The 21,143-nt window shown below is 48.1% G+C and overlaps 2 protein-coding genes across 9 annotated transcripts in view; both read right to left on the bottom strand.

The window, feature by feature from the left end:
- ARHGEF9 (Cdc42 guanine nucleotide exchange factor 9) overlaps window positions 1–21,143 on the bottom strand; it is a 222,624-nt gene that overhangs the window by 116,704 nt on the left and 84,777 nt on the right. The window contains exon 1 of one of the 8 annotated variants that reach the window (XM_087748359.1): window positions 16,939–17,042. The exons of 4 other annotated variants lie outside the window; for them this stretch is intronic. Coding sequence is in view for 2 of the 4 variants with exons in the window: in XM_087748358.1 (XP_087604484.1) it covers window positions 2,093–2,101 (9 nt within the window). In the remaining 2 variants the exon portion in view is untranslated. Of the gene's footprint in view, window positions 1–2,088; window positions 2,238–16,938; window positions 17,043–21,143 lie in introns of those variants that run through there. 3 more of the 8 variants (XM_009474573.2, XM_087748358.1, XM_087748357.1) reach the window with 3 other exon arrangements.
- On the bottom strand, window positions 2,277–2,849 carry LOC148056642 (uncharacterized). The gene has a single exon (XM_087748361.1). The coding sequence runs from the start codon at window positions 2,454–2,456 to the stop codon at window positions 2,277–2,279; it is 180 nt and encodes a 59-aa protein (XP_087604487.1). The 5' UTR covers window positions 2,457–2,849.

The raw sequence follows: 21,143 nt of genomic DNA, 5'->3' as shown, positions 1-21,143 counted from the left end.
GAGCTAACCTGGAGACAAATAAACATTCAGACACAGTTGCATCCCATTTTTAACTCGCTGTTTTGGTTTGGGGTTTTTTCTCATTTTTCCACCCTTACTCCTCCAAATCACTATGTCGCTTAAAACTGTTTCACTGACAGGATTATTTGGGCTGCTGTTCGATTGATTCCCTTTCCACGGTGATCTTTGCTCATTTATTATATTTCCAGGAGATTCTGCAACCTATAAAACTAATGACATATGATAGCCAACAGGAAAATAAAGCAAATTTGAGCTGTTTAACAACCCAAACCATCCTCAGCATCGAATTTGTTTGGTTTTTTTAATAAGAAGAAGCTGCGCTCAGTCTCTTCTGAAGCGAAGCCGATGCCTCTTGCACAGATAGCTACAAGTGAAGAGGGGGAAACAGAGCCAGCAGGCACCGGAGCACCTTCGCTGGGCTTGTGTCACCGGGTCTTGGCTTTTCTACCCATTAAAATGGGCTACTGCCACTAAACACTTCTTGTCAGCTTTGGGAGCCGACCGTTACCTCCCCAGGACGCGGGGAAATTGTTTTTTCTCTTTTGTTTACAGCTAAAGCCACTTTGAAAGTGCCAGATTTACAGCATTTAACTCAATTTCCAATCATGCCACCAGCCGAAAAGAAAACAGCTCCTAAGCCCAGCTATGCATTTAACTTGCAGCAGGCAGACTCTCACATGGAAATAACTATACGTCTCCATCTATAAGCTCCAGCTATGTCTTTATGAGTCAGTTACATGATATTCTTTTTTCCCCTGATTAGCAGAGGACATCAGCTAAACAACAGACAGCTGGAATTAGCACGAACCAGTTAAATTATCACGGCAATACAATACCAGTGAACATTAGCAAGAGATGTAAACATTTTCAAACTGAGATTTTTTTTTTTGTTTTGAGCAATTCTGATTTTTCCGGAGGGGAAAATGATATATAAAAAAATCCTTAAGATTTCTAACAGAAACACAGTACAGAGATGTATTTTCAAGAAGACATTACTCTTTTTCAGAGATTCCCTTCATATTCTCTCTAAACTTCACGCACTGACGCTGAACCCCCCAGCCAGCTCTGCTTCCAAGCTGTAAACATTGCAATTTTGGTCTCGACATCTTTCAACAGAAGGACCTCTAACTAGGGGACACCTTTTCAGCAAGCCTATAATATACAACTTAGCACTTCATTTTCCAGAAAATCGATGTAAATAAAGTCACGCAAAACAACCCATCTCAAAATCTTGTTATCCTTGAGGTGGGCAAAGATTTTTCTTACATGCATTACCAAAAATTATATATATATATATATACACACACACATACATGAAAAAAAGGAAAGCCAAAATAAATTTTCTAGAGAAATCAAAGCAAACCCCAACCCCTCCGTATCTGTTGCTTTAGCAAAGAAAAACAAAGCATGCAATCCCCTTTTTCTCTTTGATCCCTCCTTCCCAATTTGCGGAGATATAAACCACATACAAACAGAAAAAAAGCCCGGCAGGTTATGTTTCGGTCCCTCTCTCATCTTTAAAGAAAGGAGCTAGGCTACATCAGTGTGGAGGTAGAATTTGGAGGCTTTGGGGCTGAATATGGAGAAATCAAGTCAGATCATCAAGGCAACACAGATCAATAAAGAAAGTAGAATTTCTCTCCCTTTTTTGTGGCTGAATGTTATTTTAGCAAAGATTTAATCCTTTAATAGGATTTCTCATACCCCCTTAAAAATGTCCAGAGCTCGATTCAATTGCACACACCACCACCTCTCACCTGGCAGCTACATGGTTACTCTCACAGACATTGCACATTAACGGCTTGCTAGAAATTGCACACAAAATGACTTATTATTAACTTGTCTCTATTTTAAAGGAAGCAAAATAACACAGCCAGTGCTTACCACAGAAAGATATTTTCACTCTGCTTCTAACTAAATATGTATAGCTCTATCTCGCTAGCACAGAACGATATATGAATGGATTACTATTATTTATCACATTTAAAACCCAGGCAAAAGCAGCTACACTTACAGGCATACTTAAAAGACAAGACATGACAAAAGATTTAGGGAGAGATAATATACCAACGTCATACATATCACAGCGAGGCCATGTTGAAGCTCAACGCGTTTCCCCCCTCAGTAAGAAATCTCTCTCTCTCTCTTTCTCTCTCTCTCTCTCGCCTTTCTCTCTCTCTCTCTCTCGCTCTTGCTCTCTTGTTGAATTGCTAGTGGTAGTAGTAGCCCCCAACAGCTCAGGAGAAAAAATCCATTTAACGAGTGCCCAGGAAGAACATGAGTATGACATTCACAAGCAATAGCACCACAATCACTGCAAAAACGACCACCGTTTGAACATCCAAGGTCATGGTGCAATGCAGAACACTGTAGTGTTCAAGATGTGGGGCTGGCAGATTTGGAGAAGTCAACCTCTGCTCTGTAAGACTGTCCATACATCCACCATGCTAGAATAGAGGAGAAAACTGTTCCTGGTTTTGGTTTTGTTCGTAATGCTTTGTGGTCTGCTTTGAGTTTATCCCCCTATCTGCTGTCTCTAGCTCATTCTGGAGCCCGCTAAGTGAAGCATCATCACAACCAGTGAGCACTTAAGATGCAAAATCCTTCCTTTAGGAAAAGAAAGCGAGCGCTGTCTGCAAGCTTCTCTCTCTCTCTCTTCCCCCCTCTCTCTCCCGGTCTCTCTCTTGCTGGCTGGCTTGCTTTTTAATTCGTCAAGCCAGTGCAGATAAGAAGCCTGTGTGAGTGTGACAGCTCTGCAAGCTGCTGCGGCTGCATCTCTCGGTGCGAGGCGGACCCTTTTGCATACTAATCAGCTCCAGTGACCAGGCAGCGAAGGGATCCTGGCTGTCAGTCAAACACAAAAGGAAGCGCTGGCTCCATAAATACGCAAGTCTTCCGCCCGCCGTGACAGGGAGCGCCATGCAGGCATGTTTTTCCCCTCGACTTTTGCGGCAGATCGGAGAACAGAGCTGTGCGGGGGGCCGGGAAGCCGGCGTCGCGGTCGGATGCCAACGCTGAGCTCCAGGAAGGCGTCTCCGGGCTTTCTGTGCAACGCAGATCCCGTTCCTCGCTGCCTTTGTACGGCGGGGACACGTCTGCCCCGTCTGTACCGCCTGCGCTCAGCTTCGGATGGAAAATATTAAATGCCAGCAAAAAGAGCCAGTGCTGCTAGGAGCCTGCTCAGACCAGGTAGGGGAGCAGGAGAAAGAGCGGGGAAGAAAAGCAGCCGAAATAACAAAAAGGCAGCCCCTGGTAACTTGGAAATCTGTTGTGAGCCTCTAACGTGGGAATTTGGTAGGGGGAATCGCTTTTTGGCTCTGTACAATACTATGGACATCATCCCATCATAAATTTATCACATAGCTTCTCCCCTCAGCACTGCACTGGGTTTCTCCATCCTAAGAGTGAAACTGAATTCTGATTCTACAGATAGAGATATACAAAGGGGGGTGGAGGAGCAGGGAGGAGGACAGGTTGGGGGATCTTTATTCCTTCTACAACAGCCAGAAAAGCTCATTCCTACATTAAATTCACATACACGCTCAGGGTTTACGGTCCAGGTGCCAGCTTCTATCCCAAACCTCATTCTCAGATCCCAGAAGCAGCAGTTACCTTAGAGAGGCACCGCACACGCGCACAAAAAGATGTGCTCGGCTGGAATAAGCAAATGCCTTTACAGGCAAAGACAAATATAGACATGTTGCCAATGCATATGCATTACACACTAAAACCTGCGTACGGGGGGGCTGATCATCAGCGCCTTCCAGGAAACCCGCTCCTTCGAACACACCCGGGACATTCGCACATGGACACAAGGCCAGCATGCACAAACAAGCACTTATTTTCTTCTCCAGTAGCAAACAGCAAGAGTTCAGGAGGACTTTCATGTTTTAAACCTGAACGGACAGAGCCCGGAGCTGGCTCGTGCCAACGAGAGGCCACCTTTCTTCCCATCGCAGCATCCTTCCAGGGCAGATATTTTTTGTCACCAGCATTTGGGGGAGGGAGAGGTTGGATTACGCTCCGACCCCACCTTACCGTTCAAACCGATACTAAAGCCAGTTGTTTACTGCAAGGCTTATCTTATTTTAATCCCTTTGCTATTTGGGTTGCTGGAGGGCTCCCTCAAAAGGAGCAGGCTTTTTCCATATCCACCCCCAAACACTATGAAATGAGAGACCACGTCGGGTGGGCGAGGACCGAGCCCCCACAGCGCCCTCCCTCCTCGGCCTCCACTGAGACCCAGTGGTCTGGGCGAGACCAACGCTTGCCCAACACACCGTCCTCCTCGTTTCTGGCCAGCTTTGTAGCACACGTGGGCTGTGATGGGCTCGCAGACGCAGAGGGTGGGTTGTGTTGAGCAGTGTTAGAAATAAGAAAGGTTTGGGTTAATCAGGTGGCTTCTTTTTCTCTCTTTTTTCTTTTGTGTGATAACTCAAAGCCAGAGACTGTCTCCAGCAACTGAGACCCCCTGCTCTGTTCAAGCAGAGAATTTCTCATTCAGGAGGACAGAGAAAGGTGATTTTTCACCTGCACGTTTACAAGAAGCTGCTTTACACCTGCCCCAGGCAGGCAGCCCGGCTGCCCCATTAGCACACGGCCAGGCTGTGCCCAGGTGATGGATCTGCTGCATCACCAGCTTCCAGACCTGCGTTTCCTATCAAGTATGCGTTTTTAGGATAGTCAAGTCTGTCTGATGCAGTTTTAGACTAATGAGAACAGCAAACATATAATAGATGTGGAGTATTTCTTATTGTTACCACCCTTTCTGAAAACAATACAGGCAATTTTCCAAAGCCCAAGCCTGACCTCCCACAAACGTCCAGGAAATTCCAGTTTCGGTCTCAGAAATAACAGTGACCTCTCCAAAGCCTGCAACAGGCCCAAATTTAGAGGCATCTTTACAGCCAGTTAATCTTGTCCTCTAAACTGGAATGAGCACAGAGAGCGCCTGGGTCTAGACCCCAGCCTCGGATTCAGCCTTACTTCTACGGAAAGCGCAGCGGAGACGTTCTACCCGACCCCAGCAGCCCCAGGGGCCCGCAGACACAGCCCGTCCCTCGCCTTGTCCTGCGCTTTGTGTCTTCTCAACGCCAGGAACGGGAAGCGCCCGGCAGGGTTTCAAGACAGACTCATCTGTGCCTTTGCATATAGACAGGGGGAACAAAAATTAGGCAGGTAAAAGCCGCACAGGCCTAAGAAATATCCAGAAAAAAAGGTACAGTAGCTATCGCACATGCTCAATACCCACTTCCGTAGCTGAAAAAGAGGATTTCACGATGAGCAATGTGCCTGGCAGGTCTCAGGCAGTCATTCTGCAAGAGCTGAGCCAGTCACAGTGCAGGGGAGGGCAGAGATTATAAATAGAGGCAATGAAGCCAGCCCCCCTGTCTGTAACTGCCTGCCAGCTGCAGGCAGGAGGTCCCCCACCATCCTGCTCACCACGCACAGCTTGTGCGTCACGAGCAGCTGCGGACCGCAGGGCGATGGCTGCGGAGACCCCGCCGCCGTCCTTCCTGGCCGGAGGGGCCGGGGGAGAGGTGCGCAGTGCTGGTGCGGCCTGGGAGGCTCCGGCCGCAGCATCCGCGTCCTCCCCAGGTCACGCTCCAGAGCAAACGCCCCAAAAGATCAGGCAGGAAAGCGGCGGGTGCCTCACCGCATCCCAGTATTGGGCTCCAGTGAAAGCTGTGCATGTAACAGCTACCAAGGGTGATCAGCACAAGCAGATGTACTGCACAGAAGCATCTATTTAAATTATATTCACAGTATTCCCAATAGTACTTGCTGCTTTATATAATTTCCCATGCCTTCTACGTGCACTAAATGTTAATTTTACTATGAAAATGGATGATACTTTCTCTTAGAAGCCTTACTGAAAAAGAACACCTACACATCAGGGGTTTATATAAAACTACCGCAAAGTTTAACTTCACGTAACGCTTTCTGAGAAGTTTAGCCTAACCTTCTGTATAGAGCTAAACTGAGGAGCAAGGAGAAAAGACTTGTAATAGTTGCATAAAGTACCACCTCCCCTGGCAGCACAGCACATGCCCGGACACTACAGTAGCTTGCAGGAGCACAATTTGTAATGCAAGATCAGCGATGGCTTCTGTATGAGAAAGCAGCTTTGAGCTTCAGCCAGGGCTTCCACTAACACATCACATCCATACATCTATAAGCATACAGAAATCTGTATATACACGTATATATAAAGAAAGAGTGTATTCTGGACTCCCAAATAACAGACAAATCAGAAGGGCCACTACAATACCATTAATTACAATATGGTAATTCCGAGGCAAGCCTCTGAAGCAGAGGATGCCAAGTCTTGATTCCTTCTGTGCGTAAGAGGTTGGGCTCAGCCACGTGGCCACGACTCCCTCCAATGGATGTCTCCAGGAATTAGCACAGCCCACTGCTTCCAGCTGAACAAATGCAGCTCCAACTCAGGAGCGAGGGTTTATCATTTGACTGCTTAAAGGTCCTATATTCCACTCCCACCGACAGGTACGGCGTCTCCGCGTGAGCTGGCAGGATAGGCTGGGGCGCGCGGCAGTACAGGGTTTCAGCTCCGGTTCCCTGTTCTGCTGTAGATCCCCTGTGCACATTAACCACCTCCGCTGCAGAAATCTCTTGGACATGCAGAGGCACATATGTTTTCCTAACACATCAGCTCCATCTTCCATTAACTGCAAAAATGCAGCACTCAAACGCGTAACCTCAATGCAGACCCAGTGAACCCTGCTAATGCCGCTGTAGGAAGCGGGGTGGCTGAGCTCTGGGACTTGGCCTGAGGACCCCAGCTCTGCCAGGCCATGAAAACCCGCTCATCAGTCAGCCAAAGGAGATAAATCTTTTGGTGAATTTGGGAATGTTTCAAAAAAATCCCGCAGTAGCTTGTGATTCTGAGTGGGAATAAAACCATGGTTGTGTTGGTCTGGACTGGATGAAACCCATGGCCTAGGGGAAAACGGCTGCCGGCGATCATCAGTCCTGAACTGCTTCGGTTCTTTTGCATTCCCTCTTTGAGCACAAGCCCCATCTCAGACCTGTATGGCACCGTGAAAGAAGTTTAAACTTTTCATTTGAATTAATACTGCCCCCAAAGAAGAACGAGCAGCAACGGTACCCAGGGACGTGTGGGCAGGAGATGGGCAACTGCTCCTCCGTTCCCAGTCTCATCTGCTGGACACTCACTGACTGCTGCCTGCTACGCCAGGCACCCACGTGGGGTTTGAGTCACGGGCTCTATTAGAGATTATCAGGAGACCATCAAATTCATTATTTTTTTCTAAATCTAGCCAGGAATTAAGCTCAGGGTTTCAGAGATTAAAGGCCAGTGGGATTATGATCTGCTAAGTTTACAAAAAGGAGGATTTTCTTAAACTGGGAGTTGCCTCTTTTTCCTTTCTCTTTGCGGTAAGCCTGACACAGAGTCCTCTTCTCCCATCCTTCGGCCAGAGGGGAGGCACCAGCCTACAAGCTGCAAAGCTGCTGCAAAAGGCAGTTTTTTCCCCTCAAGAATCTCCGTAATCTTGTATGTTTATGGACTGGCTTCATGGGATGCTTTAAAAATCCCCAGATGCCTAAAATTCCTTGCCCAAACTGAGGAGCATACAAAATGGAGGAATACCTGTAAAGACTTGGACTCGGGGTGCTGATTTTGGCAGTTAAAAATTATCTTTCCAGTCACCCGCTCTTCCTTGCCTCTCCACTCCATCCTTCAAATGCAAAGGTGCCTCACTGCCCACGTGAACTTGGGACTTTCTTCCAGTAACTTCCCCTACTTCTTTCTTTTGTCCTTCTTCCTTTTCCTTGCTCTACACATCTCCCTTACAAGCTTTTATTTTACCTCCCCCTCTATCCCAGCCCTCCCTCCCACGGCAGCTCGAGTGTCCTCTACCAAAGAGACAAACAAGAAAACAAAGCGGTGGGGCGGCTGCAGCAAGCGCAGCTTCCTCCAGCATCTTCCACATTAACTGCACAACACGCTATAGCAAATTCACAGCACAGCTAGACAAGAAAATGATCCAATTTACAGAACTAATATAAAATACAATTACAGAAAGACAAAGTGGAAAGCAGGAGAGGTGGGCAAGGATAAGATGATGATCTGAAAAGCTGGTGAGGCATAGAGAGACTTCAGAAGAACAACTGCATAAGAAAAGACTGAGTTGAGAGCCTGCAAAGCAGTGAAACAGGAGAGAAAATGGATGGGGAAGGGTGCAGAGCAAGACCCGTGAAGCAAGCTGCTCTTCTAGCAAGGCTAAGAGTACTGGAAAAGAGAATAAGTTAAGTTTTTAAGCCCGCTTTTGCAATGTTTAGAGAACATAGGGCACTGTCGGAGGTTGAGTTTGCCGTGCTGCTTAACCTGCGTGACCAAGTGGCCAAGAGCATTACTCGAAGCTCAGGGGCTACGGGGACAGACCCGAGCATCTCTGGGTCACTGCTCCAAGTGTTCCATGGAAAAGAAAAATGAGAATTTCACCAAAAGATGGGAAGCATCACACTGACCTCCACAGCTTGACCCTTGTATATACGTACTATATACAAAGACACACATTGCTCAGGCAAGCTGTAGCAGGTGAACTCTTCCTCTTTCTCCACCAGTTCTAATTTTATCTCAAAAACCAAGAAGCGATACACAACAGAATTATGTTCCCAATGTAGAGATTGATTTATTTATAGCTATTTCATTTAGTACTAACAGCCAGGCAACAATCATTGCTAGGCCAGGGAGGCTGCGATGTATTTGCGCACCAGCCCTGGTTAACCACCCTCTTGCAAACCAACCACGTTGCAGATAAACAGGTCTTAACCCCTTGAGCCGAGGGCAGTAGTGACATGGCAGATACTAACCAAGGCTGGCCTTGGACCACATCTGGAGACCTCGATTAATCCTGGTTCCTTCTACAAACAGAGCCAGCATCTCAGCAGATGGTGCTCTTTCCTCTGTTGAGGAATTAAAGCATTTGCATGATGCTGTGAGGGGGGAAATAAAGCCAAAGCCTCGTCACTGTTGTCGTATAAGATTCCCAGATGTTTTCTCCAGAGCACCCTGACCAGGTGTCACCTGCATCCTAGCGTGGCTCAGTGCGTCCCTGCCTACGCCCTGCCCTCAGCTGCTGTGCCGTGCCACACGTACCCAACCGCAAGGCTCGACCCCAGCGTGGCTGCGCTGCAACAAGGAGCGATGGACCGATATCATCAGTTTTCATAGCTTTTGTAACAAATCATGCTGAAGTGGCACGGAGAGCGAGCCTGTCTGGGGGGTTGATTCCATTGTGCTTGTCTGGATTGCACTGAAAAAAACAAAACTTCTATTTTTAAGTTTATTTGAACTTAAAGCATTAAGACAGACTAAAATCCCTTGCCCCTAGCAATCATGTTGCAAGTGCTTTCTTTTCTCCTTGCATCTGCTCCACACCCCAGCCCGTGCTCTAGAAGCATCCCTAGACTCCCAATTTTGAAAAAGAAAAGAAAAACAAAAGCTCAAATCCAGCAGAAATCAGATGTGGTAACACCAGTTACTCTGGTCACAGAGAAAGATTTCAGGGACCGAGAAAGTTCAGTTTAAAAGATGACCCATCAAATTCAGATATTCATTCTAACCTTATGTAAGCTCTCTTTTGTCTGGAAAAAAAGTGGCTTAAGAAATATATAGACATTTTCTTCTTAAATTTACTTCTCAGGCTTCTGGGCTTGCAGTTGAGCCTGGAAACAAGGCTAAAAACCCCAAAGCCCAAACTGCAAAAACATCCAAGGCAAGTCCCCTCCTTCCACTGCTCCCTCCAGGCACTCTTACAGAACTCCAGTTCTGCTCTCATTTCTGAAATTAAATTGCAGAGATCTTCACATTAACGCACGCCTGGACAAAGTGGTAAGTGAAAAAAAAAAAAAAATCATCACCCACTAGAAACTACCTTACTAAAGCCAGGGCCAGTGTCCCCAGCGCGGTCCCCGAGAAATACAGCTGCACAGGCGCGGGGGAAGAGAAAGCTCTTCGCTGTGAAAATCAAAGGGTGCGTTTCAGCTTTGCCACAACACAGGAAGGGCCTTTGAAATCCAATGCATCACATTTCCTATGCGGTTAAAAAGCAAATCTAAGAGAGTATTTTCATCTGCCCAAGCCTGCGGAGGTCCAGCAATTAGCAGCGCAAGAGCGAGATGCCGGGCAGAACGGAATCGGCGCGATCCATGATGCACATACTAAACAGCAATGTCAGAAACTACACAGAGGGAAAGGCAGAAAAGAAGAAAAAGTTTCTGGTTTTGCTTTGTGCCTTTCTTGACTGACCTTGCAGAAAGCGTAGGGTTAATGAGCAGCTCTCCTGCACGAGGACTCTCCCCTCTCCACCGGGCAGATTATAACCAGCTCTGCTTATGGCCACAGCCAAATCAGGCCCTGCCCCAGTGCACCATGAGAAATGCAAAGGCGTACGGAAGTCCTGATGCAGTATGCTCCTTGGGACTTGTTATTCGGCTTTTTACTGCTGCTCTGTCAGCCTGAGCTTACTCTGAGGGAAGTATCAAATTATCCACCGTGTATATATTAGGAAAGCTGAGCCCAGGCCCAGTCCCATGACTCCTGAGAGTCACGATGCAACGCTGTGGCAGATAGGAGCAGAAGCCACGGCCCTGCTTCATGCAAGAAGGATGAGGATGGCAAGAAGCCACCTGCAGCTCCTTGCAGCCCTCCTCATGCTCCTTCTGCGACACTGGTGACTCTGGCTTCGCTGGATTTCTTCTTGTCAAGATATTGAGTAAAGAAAAAACCATCTTATTAAGAAGCTGACCCACGGGTCTCATGTTCTTCACACAAATTAACCTAGAGAATTGGATGTACTTCATAGAAATCATTTTCTCCCCCTCTCTCTGCCTCCCAAAATAGGAGAGGGAACAGCCTATTGAATCTGGCACTCTTTTAATGAAGAAAACGATGCCAGACAACCTAATGAAGTAGGAATTCCAGCTGGATATCAGTAGATGTATGAATAGAACATAAACCACTCATTTTTATCAGCAATAATATCAGCATTAAAAAGGAAAAAAAAAAGTTTACAGCTTTTTTCTTTCTTTTTTTCCTCCAAATGAGGCAAACGAATGCCAACAGGCTTTCATTTCCTATTTCACCCCGACTCAGTGGGATCGCTTGCAGTGAGAGCTCGCACCGGCTGCGGTCCCCGTCTGATGCTGTACAGCAGCCTTCCAGGAACAACCAGCGCTGCCCTCCTGCCGACTGCTCCTGACAACGTGCGACCGCAGCGAGCCAAAGGGACACTCGCTGTGCGGGATCACACGGATAAACATGCCTGCTGCAGGACACGGGTTAAACACAACGGGCACAGAAAAGAACCTGGTGGTGCATTGGCTTCTTCAAGAAGCACAAATTGCACTTGTGCATCGTTAATCAGCAACACCAACATAGAGGTGCACTGGGACAGAGCCGAGGCTCACCGTGCTGTCCAAAACACGGCATTGCAGGAGTTGTGAGCCCTGCAGCCTGCAAACAACTACGGCAGAGAAGGTGCGGTGTCATTTACTGCACGCCCAACGTTATCCTGGGTTAAATCCAAGGAATTCTGTAGCATGGCAGAGCTGGGGAGACAGAAGCTGGGATCCCCTCTGAACAGAGCACTTGTGCACGTGAATACACCTCTTTGGGCTCAGTGGGAGTTCACCAGAGCTCCGGGCCAGCAACTGGACTTTACTTCTCACCCACCCCCTCCTACTAGACCAAGTGAGGGATTTCACAGCCTGAAACTGGCTCCCAGATCCGACGCTCCCGCCCTTCTCTAACAATACTTGTCTTCCCTTTCCCTGCCCGCATTACATAATAGGCAAGTTTATTTATTTATTTTTCATAAGACATCTTTTCATAACAATAGAAACTATTGGAGACCGAGATAACTTGATGAATTTTTCCTATTATCTAAGAGCTTAGTCATTCAGGGAATTAGTCATGTTCAAAATAACAGCCAGGCTCAAAGAGATTCAGAGCAACCGTTCCGAAGCAGAAGCAGCTAATGTCATAAATACATTAAGATGTTAGCTTGAAGCATTTCAAAGATTTTTTTTATGAAGTGTTTAAAAAAAGAAAAACCCTTTGACTAGATGCAAGGAAATCAGGGTCTTAGCAGTTAAAAAACCACTGCAGTTTACAAAGCCTGCTGTGCTCAAACACCGAAACCCTGAACGCAGGAGGGACAGAGGGACTCGGGCTCCAAGCAATGGTCTCAAAGGGTTTTCCAGACATCCCTGATGAATCATCGGGACATATCTCAGGAGACAGAGAAGTTATCAGCCTGTCCGTTACCCAGCAGGTAGGACCAGGGGCACAGAGCCATGGTTTGCACGTGGGACTAGAGCCAGGCCTCCTCCCAGCCACTCTTGGGATGGACACAAGGGCAAGCATCAGCATATATCAGCTATTAATGCAAATATTTTTAGTTACCATAACATCAACTCTTTCTTAACGTGGATGTTGATTGTGTACTCTTATAGCAATGCTAGTAGGAGGCTATAATTGAAAGATTAAAGGAAGCCCCAAACTGGGAGTGAAATGCAAAACACAGAAATGATGTGGGTGAGAAAAATCCCACGAAGAAATGCGTTTGGTAGGGCTGACATTGGGAGCTCTATGGCATTGCAGCACACAAAATTCTCCAGTGCACGCAGAGCTCATTCAACCCAAGTGTCAACCTCCAGCGACAGCAGATCCCAGGATGAAAAGGAACAAACTTGCAGTAAGCCACTCTCTCGTGGAAAAAGGTGCTCCTTGCTGGGGCTGTACGGAGAGGACAGAGCAGACAGCATCCTCCGTGGGACCCCCAAGCCGTTCAGCAGGTTGCTGCCGCTTCCCCGGGTGCTTCATGGCAAGGTGCTCCATCAGCAGCGGGCCGAGCGCTCTCTGTTCCCTTTGAGCTCTGTTGAGTTCAGGGTGCCCTGTGCCTCTTCGCTCCCATTTTTCCCTAATGCCTGCATACTGCAAGATCCTTTTTCCATCCCATCCTGGCCTGGCTTCTCCCCACCAACTGCATTTGCTTATCCGAACTTTCAAAAATGGAAATCAGACCAAAATTGCTTTCTTCCACTTCTCTTTTTCTGACTTCACATTGAGCTTTTTAGGATTATGGAGTGCAAAGAGTCTTTGTACTTTAAATATCCCGTGATTCGCAGACTGACAAGCAGAGAAGAATCAGTAAGGAAAAATGTAAGAAAGTTTCTGGCTGCTGAACTGCCCTGCTTATGAACATCTCTACTACTTGCAGTATTTGGCCCTTTTATTCACTGAATTCCTTTTCAACATATTTTAAGTTGTGTTGATTTACAACAGCTTACTTTTTGTTTATGACAGAAATGTAAAATATCAACAACAGATTGATTTTAAATATTTGAACAACACGCACTGTAAAAATATGGCTATATATGCCTAGGGGAAAAAAAGAAAAAAAAGACTGAAAAGAGTGGGACTCTGTATCTAGCGAAGCTCACGGCTGCACTCACTTTGACTTTCACAGCCCAGAATGAGACCCTAGGTGAGGAAATACCAAGGAAGATGGATGCTTGTCTTTCCTGTAATACAGCCAAAGGCTTGGGGAAAAACTCTGCCCTTGTCAGATAAAAAACTAGTCCAGAAAAGGCTGTATCATGGCATGATTTAAACCAACTCGTTTGATTATCATGCTGGATCAATATTCTGGGTGAAGAACGCCTAACCAAATAACCATCGCACTTATGATGCCCATCAGATGCGTAGATTTATTCTCATCACTGCCAGTGACAATTAGTTTCATCTTTCTGGGTTAGAAACAGATACTAGCAGAGTTTGGCAACTTAGTACCAATGAAGCATGTAAAATACCCTCATGGGATGCTAGCATAATTGGCAAAAGATTAATTGTTTAAAAAACGGAAAGCAACACGTGCAAAGGAGAAAAGAAAGAAGCCCCCACAGCTTAATATTATGGACAATAGCAAGGTTTAAGGGGCTGATTTAGAAATAAAGAGCTACCTGCCATGAGAACAAAAGGTACTATCACCTGCAAAATATTAGTGACACGCTTCTTAGGGATGACTAACTCTGAAAGGGAGCGGGTCTGATTCTTTAACCCAACCCAGCGCTGGGGGTAGAAAACAGCACTTTCAATGAATCAGAGCTGCGCAGACCTTCTGAGAAATCAGTCTGAAATCCAGGTTTAGACCAACGTGCCTGAGGAGAACAAAGTCCAGGGATGCTATCCAAAACAAGTATCTATTGCTCTTCTTTGGTAGGTACACAGAAAATAATATCAGAGTAAAAAAAGACAGCTGAAAATTCATAATAGAGCCTCAGTGCTTATGAAAATCGGTCTGGTGTTGCTCTAGATGAAAGGCTAAGGCTCTTCACCATACGGCGGGCAGCTTAATGTGTGTGAACGGATCAGCCAACCTTCGCTCAGGAGTAAACTGAGCCATTTTATATTTCTGTAGCACATTTTAGCCGGCAGATGGAGATGATAATATTCACACTGACTTGCTGAAACGCAGCTACTTCTGGTGTGGAATAACTCAATTGTTTAGGAGAGTACATCAATATGATCCAACATTTTAAGTACTAAACATTAAAGTAATTCACCAATGGGAACAGCAGGCAAAATCTGCATTAGACGGAATGTAGCTATCTCTGCTGGCATTCGGCCAGGACATCTGGCCCAATATGCCTTGTCTTGCAAAAAGAGAGCAGAATTTGTACGGACCAAGCGTCACCAGGACGTTGGCTTCACAGCGCAGCCGCCAGAGCGCTCCCAGCAGCCCGGTGCCTCCAAGCGCAGGAGCGCTGTTCGCCTGTCGAATCCCTCGGACCACAGCCACCCGTCCCCAGGGAACCAGGCTCCTCGCTCGCCAGCGCGTGCAAAGATCTCTGCTGGACTGATCTTATTTGGTTCAGTTTTGCTTTATTGTTTTGTAATTTTTTTTACCTTGTTTTCAGATGATCTAGAGATACATGGAGCATCTTCAAATACTGCTGAGGTTGTTGAAGTGCTGTACAAAATACAGAAACCACAGCCCTCTTTCATTTCTCCCTTATTAGAAGGAGCAATACTGGGCAATTCCTGGGTAGAACCTGCTTCAAAAATCAATCACTGGAATTTCACTTTCCCCAAAAATATTTTAAATTACAGGCTATTCAACAGCCACTATAATTTCTCTCAGAGAGAAAACAAAGATTAGACTAATCAGAACAAAATAACAAAGTCTCCCTTATTGCCAGCAGCAAGAAAGGAAGCTGGAAAGATAAGAGGGAGAGAAAGCGTCAGGTCCTAGGCTACAGCAATTAGAAAAGCAGTTCGCCCTGCACCGCATCCCTCCCCACCCGAGCTCAGCAGTCACCCAGGAGGAAAGGAAAAAGGATGAAAGAACCACATCCAGCTTTCCATCACCACTTTTCTTTCAGCTTAGTAATCTCTGAAAATGTAAATTGGCAACGGGTGAAAGGCGATTTGTGTTGCTTAGACACCGGCGGAGAGGGGAAAAGTGCTACGCTGGCGTGCATGCAGGGAGGTGCGGGGACAGGGTGGCAGAGGGGAAGGAAAAGCCTGGATGCTCAGAGGGTGGGAGGAGGCAGCAAAACCCCCAGACTGTTGCTAGGTGGTAGACAAGCCTTAAACAGGACCCTAAACAAATTTCCTCTCTGCCGCAGGCTGCTGTCTGCACACCCACACTACGCTTCCAGCGCCGGCTTCAGAGTCTTTCAGAAGCACAAACCTTTAAGCTCCTGTTTGTGTAAGTATCTTAGAGGGGATGGAGGGCAGGAGCAAGCTGCGCAGGGCATCACGGCACTGGCGGCCGGGCGAGAACGGGCAGTGATTTCTGCGCTGGCTCCAAAATCATCCCCGCTGCCAGTAGCATCTGCCGGGTGCCCCCAACGGAGCCGAAACGCAGGGGCTGAGCCAGGTGACGCCAGCGACCCGATGCTGCCAGCCACCCGGAGCCGGTCCATGCCGCGGGACCAGCCCGTAGGGATGCCCCAAGGCTCCCCGCAGGATGCAAAACGCCCAGGCAAGGGCAAAACAAAAAAACCCCCGCAAAACCCAGCCCAGCGCAGAGAGGGGAAAGCGGAGGCAAATGTCATTGCAAAGCAAAGCTGTGCGATGAAGGAGAGCTGGGGAGGAGGAGGAGGATCTCAATAACAACCACATCTCTTCCCAGGGAAGTTTCTGAAAAAGAAACAGAGACCCTTGCCAAGATGGGGGAACTTCCCTGCTTTCCCTCCTGGCAGATACAGCCCCTCAGAGCTGTCCTCCAGGCACAGCGAGGGCATCTGCAAATTAGCAGGGGTTTTTGGGTTTTTTTTGTGGTTTTGGTTTTTTTTTTTTTAATGAAGCAGAGCTGTCACTGTTTAAACAGCTTTTCCGAAGCCTCTACACTTCAGAGGAGTGTTTTACAGTCTGATGCAAGCAAAGGCAGGGACGCTCCAGCTCAGCAGCAAATTCAGGCTCCCCGTGCACCGCAACTCATCATCCACAGAAGGGGCAGATCTGACAGGTCCCACCGGCGGCAACGCTGCCGACAGCCAGCATCCCTCTTTCCGTACTCCTCTCCCCTAGCTCTTACACCACACACCCCACATGCGAGCACCTGGAAAATCCTTTGCTCTCCCCCATGAACCCACCAGTTCACCCTACCGAAACCCACCTCCCCAGCCCCTGCCAAGCGCCGCTCCCCCCCTCCCACGCCCCAACGCATGCACACCCTCCTTCCTTTCTTTTAATTTCTTCTTTTGCTCAGCAGTTTGGGAATGCAGAGTCCATAAAATGGCTACAGAGTGATCAATGGTTTCAAGGACAGGGAGTAAAGGAGGAGTCAGGAGATAGGACGGAGGCTTATTTCCCTATCAGAGTACTGCAATAAGAGGAAAAGAGAAAGACATAGCTACCTGAACTCACCATTCCTGATCCATCCCTTAGCCACTGCATCTTGCTTCTGATGATGTCCTTATTATCAGGGAGGGGAAAAAAAAAAATCCCTACTGCCTGGCGAGAGCTGGCAGGAAAAAAAAAAAGAAGCCCCCCACCCCCACCCTAGCCTGGAGCTTTCAGTCAGACATCCCTCAGCCTGGCAATCCCGTGCCTGCCAACAGCACGTTATTAGCAGCCTCCTCACTACCTGTAGTTATTTATTTCAGTCACAGACCGAGGGATTTGAGGGGAGGGGGATGCCCTTTTTTTTTCCCTTGCCATGCTTTGAAACTCTGCAGGAGGGGAGTGGAGGGGGGAGCTACGAGAACTTCAGGAGGGTCCCCGCAGGCGCTCAGCACCCCTGCCCTCCGCCAGTCACCCTCGCCCCCGGCACCACGGGACTCCCAAATCTGCAGAGCCAGCACGTGCACCCGCGCTCAGCCAGGGGCTGGGGATTTTGCTGACTTTGAAGAGCAGTAAGTTCTCACTTTGCTCTCCACATGCAGAACAAGTCCCCTTCCCACCAAAGCAAAACCTACCAGCCCGGAAAAGCGCTGCCCCTGCCCAGGGCTACCCTCCCCCCGGCACCTGAGCTCTCCTCCCTGCTAAATGGTTAATCCCCCTGCCCATTCCCCTTGTTTCTGCCTGACTTTCTGGTCAGAGCAAGGAAACGACAGCCCCCCACACAGTCAGAGAAAAGATGCTCATTAAGCGTTCATCATCAATACGGCCACCCACCACACCGGGGTAGATGAGACCAGTCTGTCTGGCGCTGGTTAGGAGAGGCGGCGATAGCATATGGGATGTGCGCAGCCAACTGGAAACAGGATTGAATCCTCCCGATTCCTCCATCTGGGACACGTATGTCGACATGGTTCTCCCCATTTTATGGAGGCGACGTGGAGATCGAAAGGAGTTGGCCAAGGCCATTCAAAGAGGCTGCTGCGCTGCTGCTGCCGCCGCAGCCCTCTGCCCATCCTCCTGGAGCCGGCTGCCCGAAGGAAGGGGCAGCCCGTCGCAAGGACTGACAGACCCCTGAATACAGTCAAAATACCCCACCAGTATTCCCGACATCTCCTCTTTGGCAGCTGATGAAGTCTGCAGCTAGCTTCAGAGGCAGGAGAGGGCAGGTACAAATCGTGAAGACAATGTGGGAAATGGCTGACCTCCTGCTCTGGGTACAGAAGCCCACAGCCAGGACATACACACACTGGGTATGCTGGATATACTGGATCCATAACACAGGATATACTGCAAAACCTGTAGAGAAGCTACAATCTCCTCTCTTACGTTTGCAGAGGATTTAGGGTTGTGGTTGAATGGATTTTTTTTTTTTTTTCCATGTGCTCCTGCCTCAAGGGCAGAAGGGCACTTGAATCTCCTGCTCCTGACCTCTGGAGGACTCAACATTTTTCCTGCAGCTGGAGATTTTGAGCCAGGAAACAACACGCAGCTCCTCGTGACTGCCACTTTCTGCTGGTCCTGCACCGTTCAGCAGGATGCGCGAGGGATCAGAGCCTAGGTGTCTTCACTTACTTATTTAAATAGGACAGAACAAAAGTACAGGCAAGAGTGAAGGGATGCTGCCCAGCATCTTTGCATCGCTCGGGCCCCACGTAGCCTGCTCTAGTTACATCAAGCCATATTCCATCACCTTTTATACAGGCACTGACAGCCATCAGTATTCCCAGAGACAGCTGACAAAAGAAAGAGTCAGGAGGCAAATGCTTATAGATGTCCCAACTCTGGAATTCTGCCTAAGTTTCCTATGTTAAGTGACAGTTATGTTATTTACATACAAAGAAGGACTCTGGTCTGAAAATCCCATCTCTGAAAACCATTCTGGAGCGTACGTGTTGTCAATCTGGGTCTGCTCCTCACCTTCCTCCCCAGGGAGAGCCCCATCTCCGGCTGCGTGTGATGGCCACGTCTTTGCGCAGCCCTGGTTTTCACAGAGCTCCTAGGTACATCATCTGGCTGGGATGTCAGTCAGAGCCAGTGCCACTTCACCACCTGATTCAAAAGCTGTAGGGGCTGGGGAGAGCTGGGACAGAAGAACTGACAGACAGACAGATACCCTGAATGCACGGGCATTGTTTCCTTCAGAAAACTGGACTAAAAACAAAAGCAATGATCAGGTTACCTGTAATTGAAGGGTAAATGTTTTTTCTGTAAGGAAATATTAAATGAGAGATCTGCATTATTGTCAAGCCCACACATAAATAACACAAGAAAGACCCTCTTAAGCACTAACTTCAGTCAAAGTTACACCCATCTTAACCTCGGCAGCGCAAATGGGGGGAGAAGTTGTCTGACACATCCCACCCTGTTGCTCTAATTGGTAAAGTGGATCTGGAGGAGGAGGAGGACGATTTTTGTTGAGGCTTGCTACACACAAGCAGAAATTATACTGGATTTCTCTCCTCCTGCTGTCAGTTGTTGATTAGGCCTGTCAATAAGGCTAATATTTCACTGTTTCACTTTCTATCCCTTGTCTATGCTAAGCTGATTTGAGAAGTAAACCAAAGCTTGCCAGGTTAATTCTTGCTCCCTGCGAAGGTGACAAAAGGCAACAAGGACCAGAGATTAGCCAAATCCCCAAACCGGCATCGGTCTGCACACAAAGCCAATCGTGCCCAGATCAGTGGGGCAGCGATTCTCTCTGGCACATGCAGGCTCAGAAGGAACCCAGCTGCGTTTCCCCTGCCAAGAAAACACCTCTGGTGCCTCACTCTCTACGCAAAGCATTCTGCAGCCAGCCAGCGGGCAGGGGACCAAACCCAGAGCCCCTGCCAGAGCCGCGGGCGCAACAGGAGGAGCCACCTGCGAGCTTCTCCACTGGAGCAAGCCCACAAAGGGGGAAGGTACCGGCCCTTCAGGAAAGGGCACCGCGTCCTGGCGCCTCTGCCAGATGTTTGAGTCGGGATGTTGCAACTGAGCGCACATGAACGCACAGTGGGTAGCGCTACCAGCACGCACCGGACACGTAGTATTTCAAACACCACCCCAGAGCTGTGAGTCACGCAGAGCACTACGGAGCAGTGCTACAGGCACTGCGCTGGTAGTAAAATCCACATTGCCTAAGGGGAAACAGAGGCAACTGGAAGTGTGTAGTATTTGGGCACAGAGTTTGCACTGCAGGTTCCTGCCCTGTGATTCAGCTTACAAAAAATGTGATTTTTACTACCAATGATAGTGAATAATTCAATATTGCTTGAAATAATTTAAGGAAATCCCTCTATTTCTAGAAAGGCACTGAAGATGTTGGCAACGGAAGAGGGTCCTTCTAGCTATCCCTTCCCCACCGCTCCGTTGGCCATGGAAGGTGGGGATGCGTCACAGCCGCGCGTCAGCACATTCGGCGCGCTTCTGCAGAGGTTCCAATCAGCTGGAGGGCTGCCCGCGCTGCCGCGGGGTCCCGGGGGAACTCACACACCTGAGACGACACAAAGCAGCGCCAAGTCCCACTGGGGAGGCAGAGAGCAGATTTTGCTTAGGTGAGCAGAGCGGGTCCTTGGTTTGTCTGGGGGATCGCTCCAGAATAAGTCCCCTGTCAGAACACATACATTTCTTGTGGATAACACGAAGTCCCAGTCATTCTCAGCAGAACTGTGGTCTGGCCACAGACTCTAAAAGTCTCTTTCCCTACAGAATAAGGACCAAAACCAGCTGGTGCGTTTCAGGCTCTGATTGCTGCCTCTGGATCCCTGTTGCCTGCACAATTCCTTTTACCACAATCTTGCTCTGGATCGACCAACTTTTGGGATAATCCAGCCACTCGGTCTAAATCTGTACAGACTAAGAAAACCTCTTGCAGCGTGGAGCATCCTTCCAGCCCCCTGGGGGGGAATGCCAAATCACAGGTACACCTTCCCTCTGACAGTCCAGTCCAGTCTGGGGTCTACTGCTGACTGGCAAGTGACTGATATTCATAATGTATAACCACCTCCCAGGTGAGTAGAGATGGGAAGGCAGGGACAGGGTTTACCTGGAAACTACTCTGTACTAGCAGTAGTAACTGATATAAGGACTATAATTATTATATTAATGCCACTTTTCCATGTGTAACTTTTTTCTCCTAATTACTTGCAGCTAGAGAATTAATCAAAAGCCAGGCAAATGGGTATGAGCAGAAGGACACTTACTATCACATCGCACTGCTGAAAAGGCAAAAAGTAATCCC

Source organism: Nipponia nippon, unplaced genomic scaffold (assembly GCF_047370975.1).
Source record: "Nipponia nippon isolate SJK-2023a ecotype South Korea unplaced genomic scaffold, ASM4737097v1 scaffold_12, whole genome shotgun sequence".
In the NCBI taxonomy this organism is placed as follows: domain Eukaryota; kingdom Metazoa; phylum Chordata; class Aves; order Pelecaniformes; family Threskiornithidae; genus Nipponia; species Nipponia nippon.
Note: the sequence above shows the minus strand (reverse complement) of the source record. Positions and strands in the feature narration are given on the sequence as shown.

Excerpts from the sequence above, each read along its gene's own strand:
- LOC148056642 (XM_087748361.1), bottom strand. The coding sequence starts at position 2,456 with ATGGACAGTCTTACAGAGCAGAGGTTGACTTCTCCAAATCTGCCAGCC.